This window comes from Schistocerca gregaria, chromosome 9, assembly GCF_023897955.1.
Source record: "Schistocerca gregaria isolate iqSchGreg1 chromosome 9, iqSchGreg1.2, whole genome shotgun sequence".
NCBI lineage: Eukaryota > Metazoa > Arthropoda > Insecta > Orthoptera > Acrididae > Schistocerca > Schistocerca gregaria.
In genome coordinates, this window is record NC_064928.1 from 254,461,206 (window position 1) to 254,487,700 (window position 26,495).

Here is a 26,495-nt window from a genome sequence, read left to right on the forward strand (position 1 = left end):
CCCCCTACCCAAGAAGGTTTTCTGCCTCAATGGCGCTCAAGATTTCCAGGACTGTTATAGCATAATGTGAATCCAGAATATGATGTATAAAGCTGCTGTCCTTTAGCAGAAATGTCAAGCTTTTAGAATGACCACAAGACCCACAGCCTCAATGCTTCCAACATTTAATGGTCTGGATTGCTTCGGCATGCCATACTGATAACTGCACCAAATATTTTATTATTTAAGTTGGTGTCACCATTTAACTGAGTGTCAATTTAATCTTCACCTGGACTAATCTTGGTGGATGTGGTACGTTAAAGTGTTAAGTTGAGACAGGCTTATTATATTCCTTAAAGCTACCCAAATATATTACTGCAATTTTACTGGCACTGTTGCCTTCAAACAACAGACACATTTTAAATTTTAATATACCACATCATATTGAAGCAGCTATAATTAAAAAAATTATGAAGCTAGTGCAGCTGGCTCTAATCACCGTGAATTTCACAATTAACCTTCATTCTATATCATGGATTGTTTCCTCTCAAGCCATCAGTCTTTCGACTAGTCTGATGTGCTCTTAATTTTATTATCTTGTACAAGTCATTCAAAAAAAGCTAAACTTAGTATGCCGAGCAATAACCAGGAGTAAGTGAAACCAAAGTAGTAAGTTACTAAGAGACAAGAACCTTCCAAAGTAAATTTATTTACTCCATTACTGGTGTAGAGCACTACTGAAATGTACACAACTATGTTAGTAAGATTTACTCCTAGGCAGTAATAGGAGTACAGTAAGAGAGTAAGGTACGCTCTTTGAGATCTGTGTTTTAAGTGTTGAATTCTAGGGATTATCTGGACGACGAAGAATATATGGAGATGGAGGAAGAAGTGAACATCCCAAGAAGGAGGGTTGTAATGGAAAGAAGAGACCCATTTGTGATAGCGACGGTGATTTCATAGAGCAATTTGGGTTTTTTAAGGAATCTTTTGAGTCGCTGCTCGGCATGGTGGAGCTGTTACTGCAGCATAATTCTGACAGGAACCTTGCATTGTCTCCTAGGCTGTAACTTCTTTGTGGACTGCAAATCTTTCGCACAGGTTCTTATCATATCGTAGCAAATCTCATTAATATCAATCATAGTACTGCTGGAAGAGCTTTTAACAGTGTGATAAACAGTGTAATTGTCACTGTATGTGTCCGTGTCACAGAGCAAAGAAAATATATCAAAGAACAAAAGGGAATTCTATCGAACAGGTGGATTCCCAAAAGTCATAAGGGCCACAGATTGTGTATAAGCACCCATACTTTGTCCTTCTGGAGCACAAGCAGAACTATACAGAAATGGCTAGAATTTCTTTTCTATCAATACACAAATCATCTATGATGCCAATATGAAGATTTTGAACGTGATAAGCCATTGGCCAAGTTCCACGCATGATGCATGCATTTGGGACAATAGTAGAGTTGCTGCATAGTTTGAAAATGGACAATATGATTGGAGAGAGCGTATCCACCATATTCAACAAACCACCAAACATCTTGTGACACCATTGTTCCAAACTGCGCTACAATAGAGCCCATACTGCTACCAGATGTGTAATAGAGTGAGCATTCAGTGTTTGGAAGAAATGTTTCCAAGTTCTCACTACAACAATGTGATTTAAACCAAAACAAGTGTGGAAATATTATGGTGGCCACTGCAGTTCCACACAACTTTGGAATAGCAGTTAAAGATGTGTTGCACCCTGATGATGCTGTGGAGGTGAATAACATCAAACAATATGCATTTTAGCCAGCAGCATGACAAGCTGTCAGAAGGTCTATTAACTTAATTACTTTAATTAAAATTGTACCTAATTTGCTACTAAAATCAGAACTGAAGTGTTAAGACTTTTCCTTCTTAAATGAATAAATAAGCCACCGAATTGTCACTACTGCTGTGAAAAGTGACTCATTCTATTTATCTGTAACTTTAGAGTTACATTCTTTTTTTCTTTCTTTTTTTTTGTTGGGGGATTAACAGTCTCGTTTTATTTCTTAATTGAGTATACAAAGTCATAAAATGTTTAAATTATTTCTAAAAAAAAGGACTCATATTGCAAATTCAGATAAATATTAGAATGTGGTAATAACAAAAATTAGCACCAATGCTGAAATAATAAACACAAATATTATACCATACAAGAAACAAGTACATATTAACCACTTGAAAAAGTATCAAGGAAACAGAAGATGTTTTATACGTATAAATATTTCCTTATATTAAAAACAAAGATTCCAAGACTTACCAAGCGGGAAAGCGCCGGCAGACAGGCACATGAACAAAACACACAAACACACACACAGAATTACGAGCTTTCGCAACTGGCAGTTGCTTCGTCAGGAAAGAGGGAAGGAGAGGGTAAAATGAAAGGATGTGGGTTTTAAGGGAGAGGGTAAGGAGTCATTCCAATCCCGGGAGCAGAAAGACTTCCCTTAGGGGAAAAAAAGGACAGGTGTACACTCGCGCGCGCGCGCACACACACACACACACACACACACACACACACACACACACACACACACACATATATCCATCCGCACATACACAGTCTGTAATTCTGTGTGTGTGTTTGTGTGTTTTGTTCATGTGCCTGTCTGCCGGCGCTTTCCCGCTTGGTAAGTCTTGGAATCTTTGTTTTTAATATATTTTTCCCATGTGGAAGTTTCTTTCTATTTTATAAATATTTCCTTATTTATTCACAAATTTCTTGAGCACACTGGCTGAAGAACTGAAACCTGACGTTTGCTCAATTAAGTTCTTGAACTTATTCATAATTTTCATTTTAAGGTTATACTCTTCTTCCATGATTTCTCTTTGTCTGTCTATTAACATTTTTGCATTGTATTCTCCTCATATTAAACACATTTTTAAGGAATGAAGCTTGACTGCTTTTTTCAACAACTCTTGGTTCTTCACTACAACTGCATATTCTCTTCCTCTTTTGCTGGGCACATCTTCTGATAAGCTCCCACCAGACACTGGAGGCTGAGGTTCGTTGCTATGGGGTAAAGTTCCACCTTCTGCAGTTTCATTGCTACCTTCAGTGAAGTTATCATCATCGAAGTTGCTTGAAAATATCACATTATCTTCAGATGTGTCAAGGTTGCTAACTCCAGCTATCCCCTCGAAAACTTGGATCATACGAACAACCATTTGTTTTCTAATGTCAATCTTTGTTTCACCTCACCTATTCCATCGTCAGTTTGAAATTGTTCTCGATAACATTTAGCTTTCATTTTCTTTGCTTTCGCTTTCATGTCCTTCCAAATTACGAAAAAGCTGCTTTTGTTACCTTTGTGTAAAAGCTTCTACGTTGTATTCAACGTGTATTTTTTCCCAAGCATCCTTCTTCCTTTTTTTTGGATTCAGTAGTAGTAATGTACTTTTTCATTATTTCAGCAAACCACTCTTTTTCATTTTCTGATATGTTTTTTGAACGTTTCTTGGCTACCTCCATGTTGCTACTAGCTCGTATCCCATACTGGTGCTTAAATTAATACATGTCAACAACCAAAAATGGTCATTGGTAGCTGTAGATGGTGGGGTTAGATTCGTCCATTAATAGCATGTTTGTTTTCCGTAATACACAGATCTTATCATTAATTAGTACAATAGCATTTACATTTTGCAATTTTAATAATCCTTTCTAGCTTCAAAATTATAGTGATGAACATAAATTACACAGAAGGTTATGCAATAATGTCTGCTGACAATCAGTATTTTCAGAGAGAGAACGTAATGCATGCGAAAGAAGTAAACAGAAATTGAGGTCTCCAACAGTTATTAAAAGAGTATATGGTTACAGAAGTAATTTACTAAAGTAGGCCAGACTAAAGAAGTAAGAATTACTACAAGAGTAATTTATACCAGCTTGGTGCTCGCCACTATTAGTCTGATGCCCAATAGCACAATTAAATGCCTACCCAGCAGCAAGGTTAATCTGGCATTACTGAAGGGGAAAAAAATGGTAGTAGTAAGGACACATCTACATCTTAGAAACCACAATATAAAATTTATTTTTTTCATTACATTGTAGCTAGTTATGAATAACTTAAAAACACAGGCTGTATTCTCTCACACAAATGACTAGTCATGGCATTTTTTCCCCTATACATGAGTGACAACACAAGTCATTGTTGCATAACATAGCAAGCACTAATTAATGGTGCACAGTCAATCTTGTACTTGGTGGCTTCTTGGTAACAGTGTAGCCTTGAAGACTAAGCTGAAGGACCTTACAATTGAACATTTAATCACTAGAGTCATTCCTGTGATATCTTAGGAAATATGTCAGCCAAATCACAATTCTTTGGAGGACTGTGACTGCTATCAGTTACTTTTGTAGGTCCACAAGAGTAATGACTGGATTTTAAGTTAAAAAAAAAAGAGAGAGAGGTTCAAATGGCTCTAAGCACTATGGGACTTAACATCTGAGGTCATCAGTCCCCTAGACTTAGAACTATTTAAACCCAACTAACCTAAGGACAACACACACATCCATGCCCAAGGCAGGATTTGAACCTGCGACTGTGGCAGCAGTGCGGTTCCGGACTGAAGTGCCTAGAACCGCTCGGCCACAGCGGCCGGCCGTGTTTCAAGTACAGATTATGTTTCCACTTCACAATACGATTGCTACTTGTGAATCTGGGCCTGCACACCTTCTTTGAAACCTTTTCTGATATAATGCAATAACTTGTGCCCCCCCACCCCCACCCCCACTCAATTATTCTATCTACATCTACATCGTTACTCTGCAATTCACACTTGAGTGCCTGGCAGGGAGTTCATCGAACCATTGTCATACTACTTCTCTACCATTCCACCCTCGAATGGCGCGTGGGAAAAAGGAACACCTAAATCTTTCCATTGGAGCTCTGATTTCTCTTTATTTTATTATGATGATCATTTCTCCCTATGTAGGTGGGTGTCAACAAAATATCTGTGCATTTGGAAGAGAAAGTTGGTGATTGAAATTTCATAAACAGATCTCGCCGCACAGAAATCTGCCTTTGTTTCAGTGACTGCCACCTCAACTCGTGTATCATATCAGTGACACTCTCACCCCTATTGCACGATAACACAAGACGAGCTGCCCTTCTTTGCACTTTTTGGATGTCCTCTGTCAAATCTACCTGGTAAGGATCCCATACCGCGCAGCAGTATTCCAGCAGAGGACGGACAAGCGTAATGTAGGTTGCCTCTTTAGTGGGTTTGTCGCATCTTATAAATGTTCTGCCAACAAAGTGCTATCTTTTGTTTTGTCTTCCCCACAATATTATCTATGTGGTCATTCCAATTTGGGTTGCTCATAATTGTAATTCCTAGATATTCAGTCGAATTGACAGCCCTTAGATTTGTGCAATTTACCGTATAGCCAAAATTTATCAGATTTCTCTTAGTACTCATGTGGATGACCTCGCACTTTTCTTTGTTTAAAGCTAATTGCCACTTTTTGCACCATACAGAAATTCTCTCTAGATCATTTTGTAATTTACAAGATGGTAAATTACAGCGTCAGCTGCAAACAATCTAAGGGGGCTGTTCAGATTATCACCTAGATCATTTATATAAATCAGGAACAGCAGAGGGCCTATGACACTACCTTGCGAAATGCCATATATCCCTTCTGTTCTACTCGATAATTTACCATCTAACACTACGAACTGTCACCTCCCTGAGAGAAAATCACGAATCCGGTCACACAACTGAGACGATACTCCATATCCACGCAATTTGATTAATAGTCGGATTAATATGGAATCGATTTGAGATCCCTTGTTGGCAGCACTCATTACTTCATGGGAATAAAGAGATAGCTGTATTGCACAAGAACGATATTTTCTGAATCTGTATTGGTTATGTGTGAATAAGTCATTTTCTTGAAGGTGATTCACATTGTTGGAGTACAGTATATGCTCCAAAATCCTACTGCAACTTGAGGTCAGTGATATGGATCTGTAATTCAATGGGTTACTCCTATTTCCTTTCTCGAATATTGGCGTGACCTGTGCTACTTTCCAGCCTTTAGGAAAAGACCTTTCATCAAGCAAGCGGTTGTATATGATTGCTACGAAAGGTGCTATTGTGTCTGCATACTCTGAGAGGAACCTGATTGGTAAACCATCTGGACCAGAAGACTTGCCTTTCTTAAGTGATATGAGTTTTTTCGCAACACCTAAGATATCTACTTTCATGTAACTCGTGTTAACAGCTGTCCTGGTTTCAAATTCTGGAATATTTACTTCGTCTTCTTTCAAGAAGGAATTATGGAAAACTGTATTTAGTAACTCCGCTTTAGTGGCACCATCATCGGTAACATTTCCACCGCTATCGTGCAGTGACGCTATTGACTGTTTTTTGCCACTGGTGTACTTTACATATGACCAGAATCTCTTTGGGTTTTCTACCATATTTTGAGACAATATTTCATTGTGGAAACTATTAAAAGCATCTCGCATTGACGTCTGCACTAAATTTTGAGGTTCCGTGAAACTTAGTCAGTCTTGGAGATTTTGCGTTCTTCTGAATTTGGAAGGTTTTTTTGTTGCTTCTGCAACAGTGTTCTGACGTGTTTTGTGTACCATGGCGGATCAGTCCTGCGTCTTATTAACTTGTGTGGTATGAATCTATCTATTGCTGTCAATACTGTATTTTTGATTTTGAGCCATACTTACATAATTTGAGCCACACTTACAGAATTAACTTGGAAGGAATGGAGACACTCTCTTAGCGAATTTTTGTCTGCTGTTTCAAATAGATATATTTTGCGTTTATTTTTAGTGGTTTTGGTTGATATGGTTTTGAGCCTCGCTACAACGACTTTGTGTTCACTAATCCCTGTATCCGTCATGACGCTCTCTATTAGATCAGGATTATTTGTGGCTAAGAGGTCTAGGGTGTTTTCGCAACCATTTACAATTCATGTGGCCTCATGAACTAATCGTTCAAAGTAATTCTCAGAGAAAGCATTTAATACAATTTCGGAAGATGTTTTCTGTCTACCACCGGCTTTGAACATGTAATTTTGCCAAAAAATCGAGGGTAGATTGAAGTCTCCACCAATTGTAACTGTATGAGTAGGGTCATCATCATCATCATCATCATCATCATCATCATCATCATGTTATCTGCTATATTAGCAGGTTCTTAAACTCTTCATTTTCTGCGATCCATTGCTTCCTTCTTAAGGCTGCTGTATGTTGTACCATTAATCATGTCATCCAGTATCTGGAATCTCCTCCTTCCTCGCTTCCTTTTTCCTTCTACATAACCTTCTAAAACTGTTCTTTCTTAATATATGCCCAATCCAATTTATTTTTCATCTCTTTGTTACATGTAGTGACTGTCTTTCCTCTCCCACTCTTCTCAGTACCTCTTCATTTTTTACTCTGCCCATCCAACTTATTCTTTCCATCCACCGCCATGTCCAGCTCTCAAAAGCCTCCAGCCTGTCTCTGTCTTTCTTCCTCATAGTCCATGTTTCAGTGGGGTACTTACTTGTAATGAGATTCAAGTGTTCAGCTATTGTATCATCTGAGTTGGGGGGTCGGTGGAAGGAGCCAATTATTATTTTGATACGGCTGTTGAGTATAACCTCTACCCATAGTAATTCACAGGAACTATCTATTTCAACTTCACTACAAGATAAACTACTACAAACAGACACAAACACACCACCACCTACTTTATTTAATCTATCCTTTCTGAACACGGTTTACACCTCTGTAAAAATTCCAGCAGAGTTTATCTCCGGCTTTCTGTGCCTATAACAATTTCAGCTTCAGTGCTTTCTATCCGCGCTTTAAGTTCTGGTACTTTTCCAATACAACTATGACAATTTATAACCACAATACCGACTGTAGCTTGGTCGATTCTCGTTCTTTCTTTGCCCTGTACCCTTTGAGACTGGAGCCCTTTTTGATCTTTCCCATGACTGTCTAACCTAAGAAACCGCCTAGTTCACACCACTCAGCAACTGCTACCTGTGTAGCTGCCTCCTGTGTGTAGTGAGCACCTGACCTATTTAGCGGAACCCGAAACCCCACCATCCTATGGTGCAAGTCGAGGAATCTGCAGCCTACATGGTCACAGCTCATTCAAACAGGACATAATCAGAAACACTGGTGCACTGGACTACATACCTTTGAATTCAAAACCTGAGATCAGACTACTGAACACCTGTGCATTTCGTATCAGGTTGTGCTACAGTCCATCAGACTGCTCAGAATAGTTTTTCATGTTACCAGCTACTATACTTAATTTTGTGCATTTCGTATCAGGTTGTGCTACAGTCCATCAGACTGCTCAGAATAGTTTTTCATGTTACCAGCTACTATACTTAATTTAAGTCTAAATATGATACTGAAACAAAATATACTTTTAAACCGATTCATTTTGAACCCATTAACTCAACTGTAATGCCAACAACAAATCCCCAGAACACACCATCCTGCAGCTATCACACGTTATCACAGGATCAAAATCCAAATGCCAAATAGTACAGGTTCATCACTTACCCATGTCTAAAGGTTTTCGGAATGCTGGGTTGGAGAGATCGATGCTCAGCTTCTTAGAGGTGCCACTCCTACTTGTGGATGGTACAGGGGAGCCAGAATATTTCACCTTCTGCTTGCCTTTACTGGATGGAACATTCAGATGTGACACTGGCGGTGACAGTACATCCTTCCCACTGTCATAGTGCCCGAACACACTGCTGCTGTTGCTATCATCATCGTGGGAATAAGTCCGTGCTGGATCATATTCTGTGGACATTATGTGTGTAGAGCTTTCACAATGATATTTAAAATTTCATGAGCTGTATAATGACAAAATGATACACTGTGAAAAGTAGTACACATAGTTCAAAAAATAAAGTTAAGTCTTCATTTTACATGTGCCTGTATTTGATGATGAGAGCCAATTAGACCAAAGATGAAAGCACCCCTGAGAGATAAAACTGAAATAGGTTTAGAGCTTCACACACTATCTATGTTACATGGCATTAAAGACAGAATACACACTGGACTGAACAAAGAGAAAAACTTAACCACGGCCTTGTCTAAGAAGTAATTCTGGCACATAACTGAAGTCTTTTGCAGAAAGCTTGCTAATCTTAAACTTAGAAAGGTGGAGGGGTGATAACAAAGCCAGTTCGCTCATTAGCATACACTTACTGAAACTACTACATACAGTTTGTTCAAAATTTGCTTTAGGACTGACAGCCGCAAAAGAACCAGTGGGGGTGAGGGCCATGAGGAATGCACAGCAAGCATAGGGCTCATAAGAATGAGACCAGCCACTACCCGCAGTTGCCAGACCTTTTCATTTCTTATATTTGCAAGGTTAGTATTGTATCCTTTATTATTACTGTTGTTAGTTCTATGACAGCAGACAATGTCAGAAGGAAGTCGTGTGTGTGTTGCATGTTTACAATGTCAACAGTTTCTCTTGATAATGCTCCCAATCATTGTGTAGTTGTTGACAACATGTCTAACATGGCAAAACAAAAGAAGGTAATGGGCTGATTGGCTTGAGCACTGAAATGTCAAAGTGATACATTTTAAAATTGAAGAAAGATTTGGGTTTACCATACTGTCAACATCGGGGTCATTAGAGATAGAAAAAAGTGGAGCTTACAGACCTGATGTCTGTCCATAAACCACAGTTCCCTGTACACAAAATCAGAAAGCCGGGAAAAACATATGGTGTATAGTTACACAGCTGTCACTTACATTTTAATTCAATAACATTTATATGTATGCAAATTAAAGATTACATTTGCAACAGCTGCAGTAATATTATAATAATAATTTCTGTGGTCTCAGCATTTCTTTCCAGCAACTAATTCTTTTTCACTGCTCCCTTGTCTTCCTTATCACCCAACTTCCATGCTCACCTGGTGCAGATGCCCAACTATCAGTCTTTCCTTCTCATCCCATCCAGTAAGTCTTCCCTGACCTAAGGTTCTGGGTAATTTTTTTTAACTCTCCCCATTTCCTCACCAGTACTTTTCCTTCATCCCTCTTCCTTTCCTTTCTGTGCAGTCAAGGGGAGCAACAGGCTCAGAGCTTGTGCAAATATCTTTCACATGCTATCTCCTGCAGTCACTCGGTGAGCAGATTTTTTATACATTAATATAATATTACTTTTCCAAGCACTGATTATTTTTCTTTGATACAACAAAAACCTGTCATTTCACAACACACTTTTGTACTATAATGTTCTGTCAAGAAAATTTTTGTGTTATTCTCTCCAACATTTAATACTTACACCTTACCCTCTTTGTAAACTCATCATCGATCTTAATAATGTGGGATATGATAACGAAATGGAAACTGATCATCATCTTGATTCTGTTACCAGCTGGTAGTGTGTGGAGTGATTGATGTCAAGAAATTCATGAACAGAGTAGAACTACGTTTCTACATTATGAAATAACCTCTTTACAAGAATGTATAAGTAAAACAGGATTCTACCCTTTGGATAAACAAAATGATGCTGCACTGCTGTTAAGAGACTGGCTTTGTATTCAAGATGATACAGGATAGAATCTGCATTCCACCATCATGAGTTATGTTTTGCGCTGTTTCCTTATATTACTTCAGGCAAATGCCAGGATAGTTTCTACCATAAGGCCAAAGTCAATTACCTGTCCGACACCTGTCGAACTAGACCTGTAAAAATGTAAATGACTGTATATTCGAGGGATGGAACTTTAATAGTGGCATCTATTTATTTACAGCTTATACAAAGTAGATACAGGCTTCAACGTTTTACTGTCTTTCAATGTAGTCACCATGATTGTGTATAACGTGGTTACAGTGATGCGCCACTATTACAGTTCCAACCCACACAAATTACTTTTTTGTTCTTAATCTGTAATACTGTCAAATGTTCAGTATCACTGTAAACGTGATCCATAGAAAAATACTACTACTACTAATTAATTAGAACAAAGACAACTTTCAAAAATATTGCACTGCACTGAACACTGCTATAGCCCCTAGGTGTTAATGGACACAATTGCTTAAAAAAAAAAGATGTGGTGAAATTAATTGGAAAATTGTTAGTTACACATTTGGAAACTCAACCACATAATAATTATTTTTTTTAGAAACCCTAACAATTCATTAAGTTTCTGTATCTCCTTCCTTTGCAACTGGAGGTCCATGGGACTTTGGCCATTCACTTATGTAAGATGACATCATAAGGATGGCTGTAGATGTTTCATTTTCTTAAGCAATTATCCATCAAGTCTTGTGCCTCCACTTCACCACTCCACTTAATATAAAGATGTAGAGTTACGCAACAGTGGAGCATTTACTTTTGCACATTTGACTGAGCACTGACGTATATGAAGACGACAGTAAATGGTACCATATGTGCACAAATGAATTGAAATTACTGCAACATATCACAAAATTAGTCACTCGCATGAAATGATTCTTGCTACTTCCTGGGATACAATTTCCATGCAATTCTTCTGGATTGAACATCATGCTGTGTACCAGGATGTGGTGTACAACACAGAAGAATTTTATAGGAATTAACTCTGGATACAATACTATCTTGATTATATAAAATTATGTACAAGAACTTGACCCCCTTCTAGCAGCAGTTGCTTTCAAGTCACAGGCTGGTAATTTATGCTAATCATTTGAATTCAGTCCATGACAATTTATTGAAGAACTATGGGACAAATTTTATGCTCAAAACGATTACCTTTTCTGAGATCAAAAACTACCCTTAGGAATCACTGTAGATTCTGCAATATGTGATTATATGAAAACTTAACTCAATCTGCCTGTTATTCACAAAGTAGTATATACACTGGTGTCCAAAATTAAAGCAACAAACTGCTGTTTCCCTGTCTGTTATTCACAAGGCAGTGCCTTAGTACTGCACTGCAACCATCATGTGAGCTTGCAGCATCCCCTGGATGTGTTGTATCGAGGCAAAAGGTGTGCAGAAGGCTTCGGCAGAGACATGCTCTATATCATACCTCTGATACGTCTTCACAGAAGGGAACTTCTAGAGTGGAGTCATCAACATGCCACCTGGACAGCTCGACAGGGGTACAATGTTATTTTCACAGACGAGTCCTGATTTAGTCTGGAGAGCGATTCTTGATGGATTCGCATCTGGAGGGAACATGGACCACAACTTCTGGGCACAAGCACTGTGGAAAGAGACCTATCGAGGAGGTGTGGACAGGGATTATGTTTCTCACTCAAACTCCTCTTCATTAAATTGTTCGGATGAATCGGCAAGGTTTAACTGCTGCCAGGTATCTTGAGGAAATCTTGGGACCACATCTGCTGTTGTTGCGAGGTGCTGTGGGCCCAGACGTCATATTAATGGTCGATAATGCTCAACCTCATATGGCATGGGAAATTGATGTTTTCTTGGAAATGGAAAATACTGCATGCGTGGCCTGCTCGTTCTCCAGATTCGAATCCCATAGAGCATGTCTGGGATACACTAGGGAGACAGCTTGCATCACATCAGCATCCATCAATCAGTCTCCAAGACTACAAACAGCTCTGCAGGAAGAATGGACATTACTGCCTCAACATGAAACAGATGATGTAATTCACAGCATGCCCTGTAATTGTCAGGCCTGTACTACTGCCAGAGGTTGTCACACTACATCCTGAGTACAGTACCCAGTTGCCTGAATGTGTGTACAAATTTGTTAAGTTGGAAAAAAACGAAGAACATTTCTGTCTACAATTATGCATGTTGCAGCTGTTTGTATTCTGTATATTTTTTACACTGTTTCTACTTTACTATCACTGTTTTGTGGCAAAAACAAACACAACCTTGCAAGATTTCCTTTAGTTGCTTTAATTTTGCACAACAGTGCAGCAGACTCAAATTGATGCTGTGACTGTTAGAAGATGTTTGATAAGATACCACACTGTCACCTAGAGAACTAAACAAAAAATTCACATAAAATAAGAGCAGTTTGTGACTGGATTGAAGACATTGTCATGTCAAATGACAAAGTATCTCTGGATGTGTCTTTGAAGGACATACTCAGGGGAAAGTTGCTGTTTACAATATTTATAAATGACTTAGCTGATATTCCAAAAGCTCTGTGAGGATGTTCGAGGATAATTATTATTATTAGTCTATAATAATAATAACAATAATAATAATAATAATAATAATAATAATAATAATAATAATAGTATATATGAATGATGTACCAGAAAACTGTAAATGTGCAGAATGGAACTTTGGTCCAACTAACATAAAAACATAAGAATATGTACCACTGTGCATATGGACACGGAAAGATACATTAGTCTTTGTTTACTCCATTAATTACAACTAAAAAACCACAACCATATTATGTGTAGTTGGTATGAGCACAGGGTGGAAGTTCGACATCTATGTGATTACTCTGCTATTCACAATAAAGTGCCTGGCAGAGGGATCAATGAACCACCTTCAAGTTGTGTCTTTACTGTTCAACTCTCGAACAGCACGCGGGAAAAACGAGCACTTAAATTTTTACGTGCGAGCCCTGATTTCTCTTATTTTTTCTTGATGATCATTTCTCCTTATGTAGGTGAGTGCCAACAAAATGCTTTTGCAATTGATGGAGAAAACTGATGACTGAAATTTCATGAGAAGATTCCATCGCAATGAAAAACGCCTTTGTTTTAATGACTGCCATTCCAAATTCAAGTATCATGTCTGTGGCACTATCTCCCCTATTTCACGATAGTACAAAATGAGCTGCCCTTCTTTCAACTTTTTCAATGTCATCTGTCAGTCCCACCTGATGCAGATCCCACACCGCACAGCCATACTCCAGCAAAGGGCAGACAAGTGTGATGTCAGGAGTCTCTTTAGTAGACCTGTTGTGCCTTCTAAGTGTTCTGCTGATGAATCACAGTCTTTGGTTTGATGTACCCACAACATTATCTATGTGATCATTCCAATTTAGGTTATTAGTAATTATAATCCCTAAGTATTTAGTTGAATTTACAGCCTTAATATTTGTAAGACTTATCATGTAATCAAAATTTAGCAGATTTCTTTTAGTACTCATGCGAATAACTTCACACTTTTCTTTATTCAGGGTCAATTGCCACTTTTCGCACCATACAGATACCTTATCTAAATCATTTTGAAATTCGTTTAGGCCAGCTGATGACTTTACAAGATAGTAAATGACAGCATCATACGCAAACAACCTAAGAGGACTACTCACATTGTCTCCTATGTCACTAATATAGATCAGGAACGATAGAGGGCCTATAACACTTCCTTGGGGAACACCGGATATTACTTGTTTTAGACAATGACTTTCTGTCTAATACTACGAGTTGTGACCTTCCGTTAAGGTGAAAAATCTATATAAATGTGTGGCAACTGCCTGATTAAGATTTACTGGAAGTAAATGTAAGCCAGCAAAATGCTCCTTAAACCAATACAACAACACAAAATATTGTGGGATAGGATTTATAAACCACAATAAATCTTCACAGCAGGAAATAAATAATGTTTATTCCCTTTATATCTCAATATCCTAAAAACTATTTACTCAATTCCATTACTCTCAAAATTAGAACTACAATGTGTCATATTCAGTGTCATAATGCACAATTTGATTAAAAATGTGATAACACCCCAACTCATTTAATTAACTTGTAACTGTACCTCTTAATGGGCAGTTGAACATTTTCCTCATGCTGCTGCTGTACACCAGTTTCGTGCCACAAAATGGAGCCTTACAGCTTCAAAATCGATTGCAATCACAATGTAAATCAAAAAGTACAGCAATCTGGATGTAGAAATAAGATGGGAAAAAATAGCATCTGATATCCCCAGCATCTTCCGCCACTATGGGAGCTACAGATTTATGGGAGAGCTGCATACTTCATCTCAAGTTTTCTGTCAGGAGTAGATCACAGACTTGTAAGGCAATCAAAAGTGGCTCTAAAAACTTCCTAGACTAATAAAACAGTAATTTAACATTTATTTTGTCTTTGGTCCTATGGATGTTAAACTGAAACTCCCACAGTATACACTCACATTACTTTCATTTTTCCTACTGTGATTACTGAGTCCAGAGTGCAGGAACATCTTAGCCTTTGTGCCACATAATGCATTATAAGTGCCAATTATTACAAAGACTAACAAAGAGATAGAGGGGCTGGCCAGTACTTACCTCAGCTCAGTACAGCCGATAGAAACACAAAAAACAACCGAAAATTTAAGCTCCTAGCTTTCGGAATAAATGTTCCTTCATCAGGGAGGAGAGAGGGGAAAGAAAGGGAAGAAGGGAAAGTGGATTTAGTTACTCACAACCCAGGTTATGAAGCAACAGGGAAAGGAAAACAGGGAAGGTAGCAAGCATGGAGGCATGGTTGTCAGAGGGAAGCCAAAGATATTCTACTGCAGGTACTGTGCCAGCTTCAAACCAAAGAGGATGCATACAGAAGTAAAGAGGTGTATAGTATAAAGATGTAGGATGGAAAGATGCATGAATAGCTAAAGAGGAAAGGGAAAGAGGAGAAGACTGAAAAGTAAATGGGAGTGAGGTTAGGTTTAGTCCAGGGGGATGGCGGGATGAAAGGATGTGCTGGAGTGCAAGTTCCCATCTCCGCAGTTCAGAGGGACTGGTGTTGGGTGGGAGAAGCCAAATGGCACATACAGTGTAGCAGGTTCCTAGGTCCCTAGAATTATGCTGGAGGGCATGCTCCGCTACTGGGTATTGGACATCTCCTAGGCGGACAGTTGGTCTGTGTCCGTTCATGCGCTCAGCCAGTTTAGTTGTTGTCATACCGATGTAAAAGGCTGTGCAGTGCAGGCATGTCAGCTGATAAATGACATGTGTAGTCTCACACGTGGCCCTGCCTTGAATTGTGTATGTTTTCCTAGTAGCGGGGCTGGAGTAGGTGGTTGTGGGGGGATGCATGGGGCAGGTTTTGCAGTGGGGTCGGTTACAGGGGTAGGAACCGCTGGGTAGAGAAGGTAGTCTGGGAATATTGCAGGGTTTAACAAGGATGTTACGGAGGTTAGGGGGACGACGAAAGGCAACTCTGGGTGGTGTGGGGAGAATTTTGTCAAGGGATGATCTCATTTCAGGGGTTGACTTGAGAAAGTCATATCCCTGGCGGAGTAATTTATTGATGTATTCGAGGCCAGGATAATATTGGGTGACAAGGGGGATGCTTCTGTGTGGTCTGAGGGTAGGAATATTGTTGTTGGACGGGGAGGAATGTATTGCTCGGGAGATCTGTTTGTGGACAAGGTCTGCAGGATAGTTGCGGGAGAGGAAAGCACTGGTCAGGTTATTGGTGTAATTGTTGAGGGATTCGTCACTGGAGCAGATACGTTTGCCACGAATACCTAGGCTGTAGGGAAGGGAGCGTTTGATGTGGAATGGATGGCAGCTATCAAAGTGAAGGTACTGTTGTTTGTTGGTGGGTTCTACTGCAGGTACCGTAGCCAAACTGCAATCCCACATACTTTTCCTCCGTTCCTGCTTAACCTTTGGAATTACCCCTAAAGGACTTACCTTAAAAGTTCCCATCTCTGGGTGCAATTTGTCCTTCCACCAACCTCTCCTGGACTTCCAGAACCTTCAATCCTTAGCCCTTACCCAACTTGTCCTGAACCTCTACACTACTTCATGTAACCACCACTCCCAACGGCTCCTATCTCTCTTCAAAGTCCTCCACCTCTCAAACCCTTGCTTGGAGAACACACTCAGGAACATCATCCTAGAAGCCAGCCGCAAACTTGAGTCCCATGCCACACACCACCTGAAAAAACTATCCACAGTGCTAGTGCAACACCTAAGAAGTGGGGTCCCTCTCCCTATCCCTCACAAACACCAACCACAACAGAACCGTCAACAAACCCCCCTCATAGCCAACAAACCTAGCCTAGCCACCCTACTCAATCTCCCCATCCCAGCACATACCCCACACAGACCAAATCTCAACTATAACCACAGTCAAATGCCACATATCACCAACTCCAATTCAGTTCTAAACCTCTCATCCAGATCCCTCTCTCCTCAAGAGACATCAGTTCTATCAAAAGGCTTAACCTTTAGCCCCACACCTAAATTCAACCACACTGCCCTGGTTAAAGATCTCCTCTCTTTCACCCGGAACCTCAACTGGAAATATCACTTCACCACCCAAACACAGCCCCCAAATACTAGACCCAGTGTTGAACCTTGTTTAGAACAGTTCCGACCGCCTTCTCAATGGGATCCTCCTCCCCTCCCCCATAACCATCCCTTGCAGACGTTTCAGGAATTCCTCACATCCAGTGTTGCCTCCCAGTCCTTCTTGAAGAACATTCCGACAACCCCCAACATCACCCCAGCTGAATCCCGTGCCATTAAGCAGCTGAAAACAGACCGCTCTATTGTAATCCTTCCGGCGGATAAAGGCTCCACAACTGTGGTACTTGACCGTGTGGAGTATGTGGCAGAAGGACTGCATCAACTCTCCGACACCTCAACCTACAAAGCTGTTACCCAGGATCCCATTCCCTCCATTCAGACTGAGCTGCAGAAAATCCTAAAAATCCAAGGTCCCTCACAAGGCCTCACAATGGCTTCCATAGACTTACTCACTCCACCTGAGCCACGTACCCCTACCTTCTACCTATTACCCAAAATCCACAAAGAGAACCATCCTGGCCGTCCCATTGTAGCAGGCTTCAAAGCCCCAACAGAACGTATCTCAGCTCTGGTAGACCAACACATCCAACCTATCACCTGCAGGCTCCCATCCTACATCAAGGACACAAACCACTTCCTAGAATGCCTCAAATCCATTCCCACTCCTCTCCCACCTGAAACCTTTCTTGTCACCATAGATGCTACATCCCTTTACACAAACATCCCACACACCCATGGTCTCTCTGCCCTTGAGCACTACCTCTCCCAACGCCCACCCGAAGATCTTCCAAAAACCTCATTCCTCATCACACTTACCAACTTCATCCTCACCCATAATTACTTCACTTTTGAAGGCCAGACCTACAAACAAATCAGGGGAACTGCCATGGGAACCAGGATGGCTCCATCCTATGCCAACCTCTTCATGGGCCGCATGGAGGAGGCTTTCCTGAAGACCCAACAGCTGCTTCCCCTGGCCTGGTATAGGTTTATAGATGACATCTTTGTGGTCTGGACTCATGGTGAAGAAACACTCCTTAATTTTCTCCATAACCTCAACTCCTTTTCGAATCTGAATTTCACCTGGTCCTTCTCCAAAACCAAAGCCACCTTCCTGGATGTTGACCTTCATCTTGTTGAAGCTCACATCCACACCTCTGTCCAATCAAACCCACCAACAAACAACAGTACCTTCACTTTGATAGCTGCCATCCATTCCACATCAAACGCTCCCTTCCCTACAGCCTAGGTATTCGTGGCAAACGTATCTGCTCCAGTGACGAATCCCTCAACAATTACACCAATAACCTGACCAGTGCTTTCCTCTCCCGCAACTATCCTGCAGACCTTGTCCACAAACAGATCTCCCGAGCAATACATTCCTCCCCGTCCAACAACAATATTCCTACCCTCAGACCACACAGAAGCATCCCCCTTGTCACCCAATATTATCCTGGCCTCGAATACATCAATAAATTACTCCGCCAGGGATATGACTTTCTCAAGTCAACCCCTGAAATGAGATCATCCCTTGACAAAATTCTCCCCACACTACCCAGAGTTGCCTTTCGTCGTCCCCCTAACCTCCGTAACATCCTTGTTAAACCCTGCAATATTCCCAGACTACCTTCTCTACCCAGCGGTTCCTACCCCTGTAACCGACCCCGCTGCAAAACCTGCCCCATGCATCCCCCCACAACCACCTACTCCAGCCCCGCTACTAGGAAAACATACACAATTCAAGGCAGGGCCACGTGTGAGACTACACATGTCATTTATCAGCTGACATGCCTGCACTGCACAGCCTTTTACATCGGTATGACAACAACTAAACTGGCTGAGCGCATGAACGGACACAGACCAACTGTCCGCCTAGGAGATGTCCAATACCCAGTAGCGGAGCATGCCCTCCAGCATAATTCTAGGGACCTAGGAACCTGCTACACTGTATGTGCCATTTGGCTTCTCCCACCCAACACCAGTCCCTCTGAACTGCGGAGATGGGAACTTGCACTCCAGCACATCCTTTCATCCCGCCATCCCCCTGGACTAAACCTAACCTCACTCCCATTTACTTTTCAGTCTTCTCCTCTTTCCCTTTCCTCTTTAGCTATTCATGCATCTTTCCATCCTACATCTTTATACTATACACCTCTTTACTTCTGTATGCATCCTCTTTGGTTTGAAGCTGGCACAGTACCTGCAGTAGAATATCTTTGGCTTCCCTCTGACAACCATGCCTCCATGCTTGCTACCTTCCCTGTTTTCCTTTCCCTGTTGCTTCATAACCTGGGTTGTGAGTAACTAAATCCACTTTCCCTTCTTCCCTTTCTTTCCCCTCTCTCCTCCCTGATGAAGGAACATTTATTCCGAAAGCTAGGAGCTTAAATTTTCGGTTGTTTTTTGTGTTTCTATCGGCTGTACTGAGCTGAGGTAAGTACTGGCCAGCCCCTCTATCTCTTTGTTAGTAATTGTTTCACATCTTTATATGAGATTTTCCATTAATTAATTATTACAAAGAGTTTACTGGATCAACAATTATTCTCATACTGTATGTCAAAAATATATACAGATGATAGACTGTGTGTCAACAAACCAACATTGAGGCAATGTAACAGCCATTACCGGGTAGAGTGAACTGAAGACTTAGCCAAGGTGGCAGTGCTGGGGGAGGAGGCAGCAACAATGCACACTTCAGTACTCTCAAAAATCAAGTATTGTCACACACTACACATCTCCATGCCAATATGCTACGTACTATGACAAACCTAGACCAGAACTTATATGACAATACACCTCGAACACTGTAATTGGAACACTTGGAATGTGTACAAGATTAGTTTACATACCACCATTTAAAATAGCATCGGTTTTCAGATTAGCAAGACAGCCCAGCATTTATGGTATCAGACTGACACACAATATGTCTCGGGTTCAATGCAAGTCGAGTGAATTTTGTTTTTCACAGTATCAAAATTAGTTGATATATGACTGAATATATGAGAGATACTAATTTATGTTAGACACTGATTTAATGTCAGCGAAATTAACATCCATTTTCTTTTCATATTTACGTAAATGAAATGTCACTGTGGCAAGATATGTTTCATACAACGTTCACACTGAAAGAACAATTTGTCACCAACGTTTCTGTAACAACTATCACACTAAAATTTAAAATTGTAAAATAATAAATTCGTATCCGCTTGCTGCATTTTAAATACGAAATCAATTGTACTTTACATATTTATTATCTATTTTGTAACCAATATAAGAAAGGCGGTCATCACCTGCTGACTGCAGTGAAAGTAGCACAAGAATAAAGAAAAAGGGAGAAAAAATTACTGCATTACACAAGGATCAAACACGTGCCCCAGCATACTAGCCTGGAACTTTACACACTATACTACCACAATGTTTCTCAAGATATGCCATTGTTATTACCGATATGTAAACTCATCTTGTCCAATTCCAATTTCCTGGGATAATACATCCCAAATGGCTCACCAACACAATATAGCTGGCAACTAAAACCACATCATCATTTAACCCATTCTGTGATTCCAACCTTGTACCCCGTCCCCTTTAGCAGCTTTTATTTGCTAGCCCTGAACCCCAGATCTGTATGACTTAACCTAAGTTCCCGTAAAGTTTGATATTTCATGAATTGCCCATAATATCAAAGAATGAGCTGCATAGTAACAGATTTATCAAAGTCTTCAATGGTACATTTATTGTGTGCCTTTTTTGTGGTAAATACTTCACATAAGGCACTGAGAATCATAGGGCTCCACAGCAGAGACACAAGCAGATGTTTGTCAAAATCAAATCTGAAGACAAACCGTCAGTCTTGTAGGTCTGACTTGTATTTTAACCAAGTACCAACTTCCTGTATTTCCTATGAAAAAATAATATAGCATCTTTGAGCTATGAAATGTTTAATTGGGATTATATTAATTATTTCTGTTAATTTGCAAATTATGCATATATAGCATAGGTGGTCACAATGAGACTTATGAGCCACATGCAGCTATTGCATCAGTATAGTGGGGTTCTTGAAATCAAGCGTAATAATACAAATAAATATATAAATAAATAAATAAAATAAAATTATAAGTACTTATATAAAGCCATGCCCACATCGAATGTGCCATGGACAAACAATGTAAGGCAGCACTGAACGGAGCTGTGTTTGTAGGTATGCAGCACTGTTCACTGTGTGCGACCATTATTAAGAAATGGAAAACGAGAAATGCCAACTAAACAGTGCCCCACAGGAATGAGCCATTTCCTCTGATGAACTGACACTGTGTGGAACTTGTTTTTTGTTGTGCGGAGTGGCACGGTTTGCCATCCACACCTGGCGTGCTGTGCTACATCAAACCTCTTTTGCTAGTTTTGCACAACATGGTGCAGCCGGTGTGGATGCAGCTCAATACTAAAGGCATCCCTGACTCCAACTCACAGCTGTGCAAACCTGTGGCTGCTTTTCTCCATGCAGTGACACTGCTGGAGTAAACTAATGGTTATTTCTGGTGTCCAAACAGTTACAATGTTTTCTAGGAAGTGTGAACACAAAGAAAGGAACAGAGTGAGAGTTGGATGAGCAATTCCTTTTTGTAGAGGAGAACAGTAAATCGATGTGTCACGTGTCATATAACAGTGTCACAGCACAATCTGAAATGTCATCCAGACACTAACCACTGTGGCTTCAGCAGAGGCATTCACCTTGGTTCCTAAGTAAGGAAAGCTAAATTTTCATCATGAAAGGAAACATTTCAAGGACAGAGCAGGTTTATGACCATGTTTAGCAAGGAGCAAATTTAACATCTGGAGCTCGCTTCATCTTGACTTTTTCGAAGGGCGAGTTTGTGAAGGTCAATAATGTATAAGTTGTTTCTATTTAGGTTCCAAAAATAATAAAACTACAAAAACTGGTTGACCAAATGCTTGCTTCTAGAAATACAATAGAGGGGCGAATTTCTGCTGTTAGTGACGATGTTGTAAGTAACTTGCAAAAAAAATATGACTGCTCAGCACTGAGTCTGGCTCTGGATGATTCTACATACACAAGATAAACTGGAACTTGCCATATTTGTAAGACATTTATTAAATGATTAGAGGCAGTGAAAGAGCTCATAGATCTTGTTACACTGAAGAGGTTGTACATTACAGAAATTCTGGATGGTTTTTTAGTGAAATATTCACTGTCTACTGGGAAGATTGTACCCCACTGCATTATTCATACAGAATATTTAGCTTCTAAATATTTTCAAATATCCACATGTTATGCAGGTGGTGCCAAAAATCCTGAGCTAAGTTTGCTCAAATTCCAAAACACACGAACTAATTAGTAACGATGAAGTTCCCTCGGTTTAATGAGTCACAGTGGCTTTTAGATAAGATCTTATTTACTAATGATGTTCAGCATTTACAAAAACTACACACATCGTTACAAGGAAGCGAAAAACTTATTTCTGATTTACTGCAGTCTGTGTTCAGCTTTCACAACAAATTAAGACTCTTTCGGAAAGACCTTGAGACTAAAACATTTGTTCATTTGATATGCTCGAAGAAAATTACTGAAAGTCTCCCTTTCGTTCAGATGCAAATATTAGATTGTTTAAGAAAAATGTCTGTCCATGATGAAGAAATAAGTGTCAGGTTTAGTGATATGACAGCACTTAAACCTCCATTTTCATTCTTGCAAAGTCCTTTGCTTATTGATGTTTTGGAAGATAGATGCCCCATTTCACCATTACTTATTAAAGATTCAGCAACTGTATAGTTGGACCTACTAGAACTTCAAGAGGACAGAGGACTGAAGGGCCTGAAACATAATGTTTATCCAACTGCTGAATTTTCAAATGTTGTTGTTGTTGTCGTCTTCAGTCCTGAGACTGGTTTGATGCAGCTCTCCATGCTACTATATCCTGTGCAAGCATCATCTCCCACTACCTACTGCAAACTACATCCTTCTTAATCTGCTTAGTGTATTCATCTCTTGGTCTCCCTCTACGATTTTTACCCTCCACACTGCCCTCCAATACTAAATTGGTGATCCCTTGATGCCTCAGAACATGTCCTACCAAACGATCCCTACTTCTGGTCAAGTTGTGCCACAAACTTCTCTTCTCCCCAATCCTATTCAATACTTCCTCATTAGTTATGTGATCTACCCATGTAATCTCCAGCATTCTTCTGTAGCACCACATTTCGAAAGCTTCTATTCTCTTCTTGTCCAAACTATTTATCGTCCATGGTTCACTTCCATACATGGCTACACTCCAAACAAATACTTTCAGAAACGACTTCCTGATACATAAATCTATATTCGATGTTAACAAATTTCTCTTCTTCAGAAACGCTTTCCTTGCCATTGCCAGTCTATATTTAATAACCTCTCTACTTCGACCATCATCAGCTATTTTGCTCCCCAAATAGCAAAACTACTTTAAGTGTCTCATTTCCTAATCTAATTCCCTCAGCATCACTCGATTTAATTTGACTACATTCCATTATCCTCGTTTTGCTTTTGTTGATGTTCATCTTGTATCCTCCTTTCAAGACACTGTCCATTGCGTTCAACTGCTCTTCCAAGTCTTTTGCCGTCTCTGACAGAATTACAATGTCAAGGAAAACAGGAAGGGTAGCAAGGATGGAGGCATGGTTGTCAGAGGGAAGCCCCTCTAACAACCATGCCTCCATCCTTGCTACCCTCCCTGTTTTCCTTTACCTGTTGCTTCATAACCTGGGTTGTGAGTAACTAAATCCACTTTCCATTCTTCCCTTTCTTTCCCCTCTCTCCTCCCTGATGAAGGAACATTTATTCCGAAAGCTAGGAACTTAAATTTTCGGTTGTTTTTTGTGTTTCTATCGGCTGTACTGAGCTGAGGTAAGTACTGGCCAGCCCCTCTCTCTCTTTGTTAGTAATTGTTTCACATCTTTATATGAGATTTTCCAATAATTAGTTCGATTAAGGGATCTGACATTCCACGCTCCGATCCGTAGAACGCCAGTTTTCTTTCTCCTGATAACGACGTCCTCCTGAGTAGTCCCCACCCGGAGATCCGAATGGGGGACTATTTTACCTCCGGAACATTTTACCCAAGAGGACGCCATCATCATTTAATCATACAGTAAAGCTGCATGTCCTCGGGAAAAATTACGGCTGTAGTTTCCCCTTGTTTTCAGCCGTTCGCAGTACCAGCACAGCAAGGCCGTTTTGGTTAATGTTGCAAGGCCAGATCAGTCAATCATCCAGACTGTTGCCCCTGTAACTGCTGAAAAGGCTGCTGCCCCTCTTCAGGAACCACATGTTTGTCTGGCCTCTCAACAGATACCCCTCCGTTGTGGTTGCACCTACGGTACGGCCATCTGTATCACTGAAGCACGCAAGCCTCCCCACCAACGGCAAGGTCCATGGTTCATGGGGGGAGGAATTTTCAAATAATGTTCCAAAAGAAATATATATATTTACCACTCGTGTGTAAATGCCTACTCAACACTGAAGTTTATCAAATCTAAACATCACACTGTTTAGCTGATGAACATTCCGTGAACTGCACTCACTTCTCTGCCAGATTAAACAGCTCTCACAACAAAAGTACATTTTCAAAGAAGCACATCAAACTATAACTTCCAATTTCTCGTTCTGTAATAAAATAGTTCAATGACGTTATGTTTAAAATAGCACTTCTTCATTGATGTTAATTACTAGTCACTCTGTAAGTTTGTAGTTGCCACAGGTAAGGTAAGTAGCCCCCCCCCCCCCCCCCCACACACACACACACATGGCCGGCGCAAGGCATGTGCGAAACGTGCAGCCGCACGGGGGCAGCATTTTCTGAGGAGTGGCAAATCTGCCACCCATCTTTTTTTTGCAAGGATAAACAACATTCATGCCTAAGAGGGGATTCGAAACCAAAACCGGAGGGAGCTGCTTCGGGAACTGTGGCATGGCGCCTCGACTACCTGCCAGCCGCCCCTGTTGAAAAGGGGAGAGAGGAGGACTAACTTCTTCCTCGCCACTGTGGCAGCACCGCCGTGTTTATACCAGAGGAACAGAGAGGGGGAAGCAGTCTGGCTTACACACCAGTATTCATGTGAGTGGAGCGCTGGCAGCCTGTTACACGCCGTGCGTTTACTCACAACTAATTTTGCAGAAAACGAAATCTAATTTGGAAATTCGAATGCAATGTTCAATACTGCGGTTACGGTTACATATAAAGCATTAAGGCAGTTTCCGAGTGTTCTATTCTTCCTGCATTCTGGAAAAAAAAATGGTTGAACATTACTACAGTCAAAAATGTCCAACACCTACAATGGCTAGAAGTATTCCGAATGGGTAAATACGCTGTGAGTAATTACAAGGGATAAAGACATTGGTAATAAGCCTGGCATAAGTTGGGTTTTGATGGATTTTTGAAAATTTTTGCGATCCATTTCTGAGTGATAGTCGGACGCTTTGGTTTTTGAGCCACAAAACTCCTGTCTCCGCCTGCATGAACAGCAATTAAACTCTGACCAACACTTTTGTTTGACAATACTATTTGCACACTACCACTTTGGCAACATTTATTTACTGTATAATGCATGTGAATCCATGTTTCATCTTAGTAAACTACTGGTCGCTTTGATTCTGATGAAAACCTGAGAAAGTATGGTCTTTTAGCAACAATGCCCTCTCGTATGCACAAAACAAAACATTAATTTTGACAAAAATCCATAAACAGAACATTGCTTCTAACAGTTTCCTTGCTAGCTTTGAAGCTCATTTCTGTTTGACAAAAATTGTGCAGTTTTTGCAAAGTTTGTATTTCTTTCTACTGTTCGTGATGCCTTAGAAATTGCTGCCTGATAATACATTTATCCATATCATCGGTCACATACTTATTGTGAGCTTCTTGCTTCTTCTTCTTGGGTACTAATTTAAACATAGCCTCGCTGTACCTTGTCACGTGACCTAGTTCCTGGTACTGCTCCGTCACCACTTCGCCTTTCCAGGCAATAGGTATTGTTGCGTTCTCTACAATGAACACTACAGAATTCGTTTCGGTAGTTGGCCAAGGGAGTCAAGATTGGTCAGAAGCACTTTCTTTGCTTTCATAAGGACAGAAGAATTGGTGCACCCAAATTTCTTGCAACTTGGGGTGTAATAGGTAAGTACTTTTCATATAACGTACAATTAGTATTGCGCATACACATTACTCGTAAGTTAGAATTTTTCTTCTTAAAGGTTACAGAATAGAAAAATTTATTTTTCTTATGATCTGTTACTTCAAAAGTGACAAGTCGGCAAATAAGCATCT

At 40.3% G+C, this 26,495-nt stretch overlaps 1 protein-coding gene across 2 annotated transcripts in view; it reads right to left on the reverse strand.

Moving 5' to 3' along the window:
* Positions 1-26,495, reverse strand: part of LOC126291581 (uncharacterized) — a 172,685-nt gene that overhangs the window by 118,738 nt on the left and 27,452 nt on the right. For both annotated transcript variants that reach the window (XM_049985114.1, XM_049985113.1), the window contains exon 3: positions 8,543-8,788. In XM_049985114.1, coding sequence (XP_049841071.1) covers positions 8,543-8,788 — 246 coding nt within the window. The remainder of the gene's footprint in view (positions 1-8,542; positions 8,789-26,495) is intronic.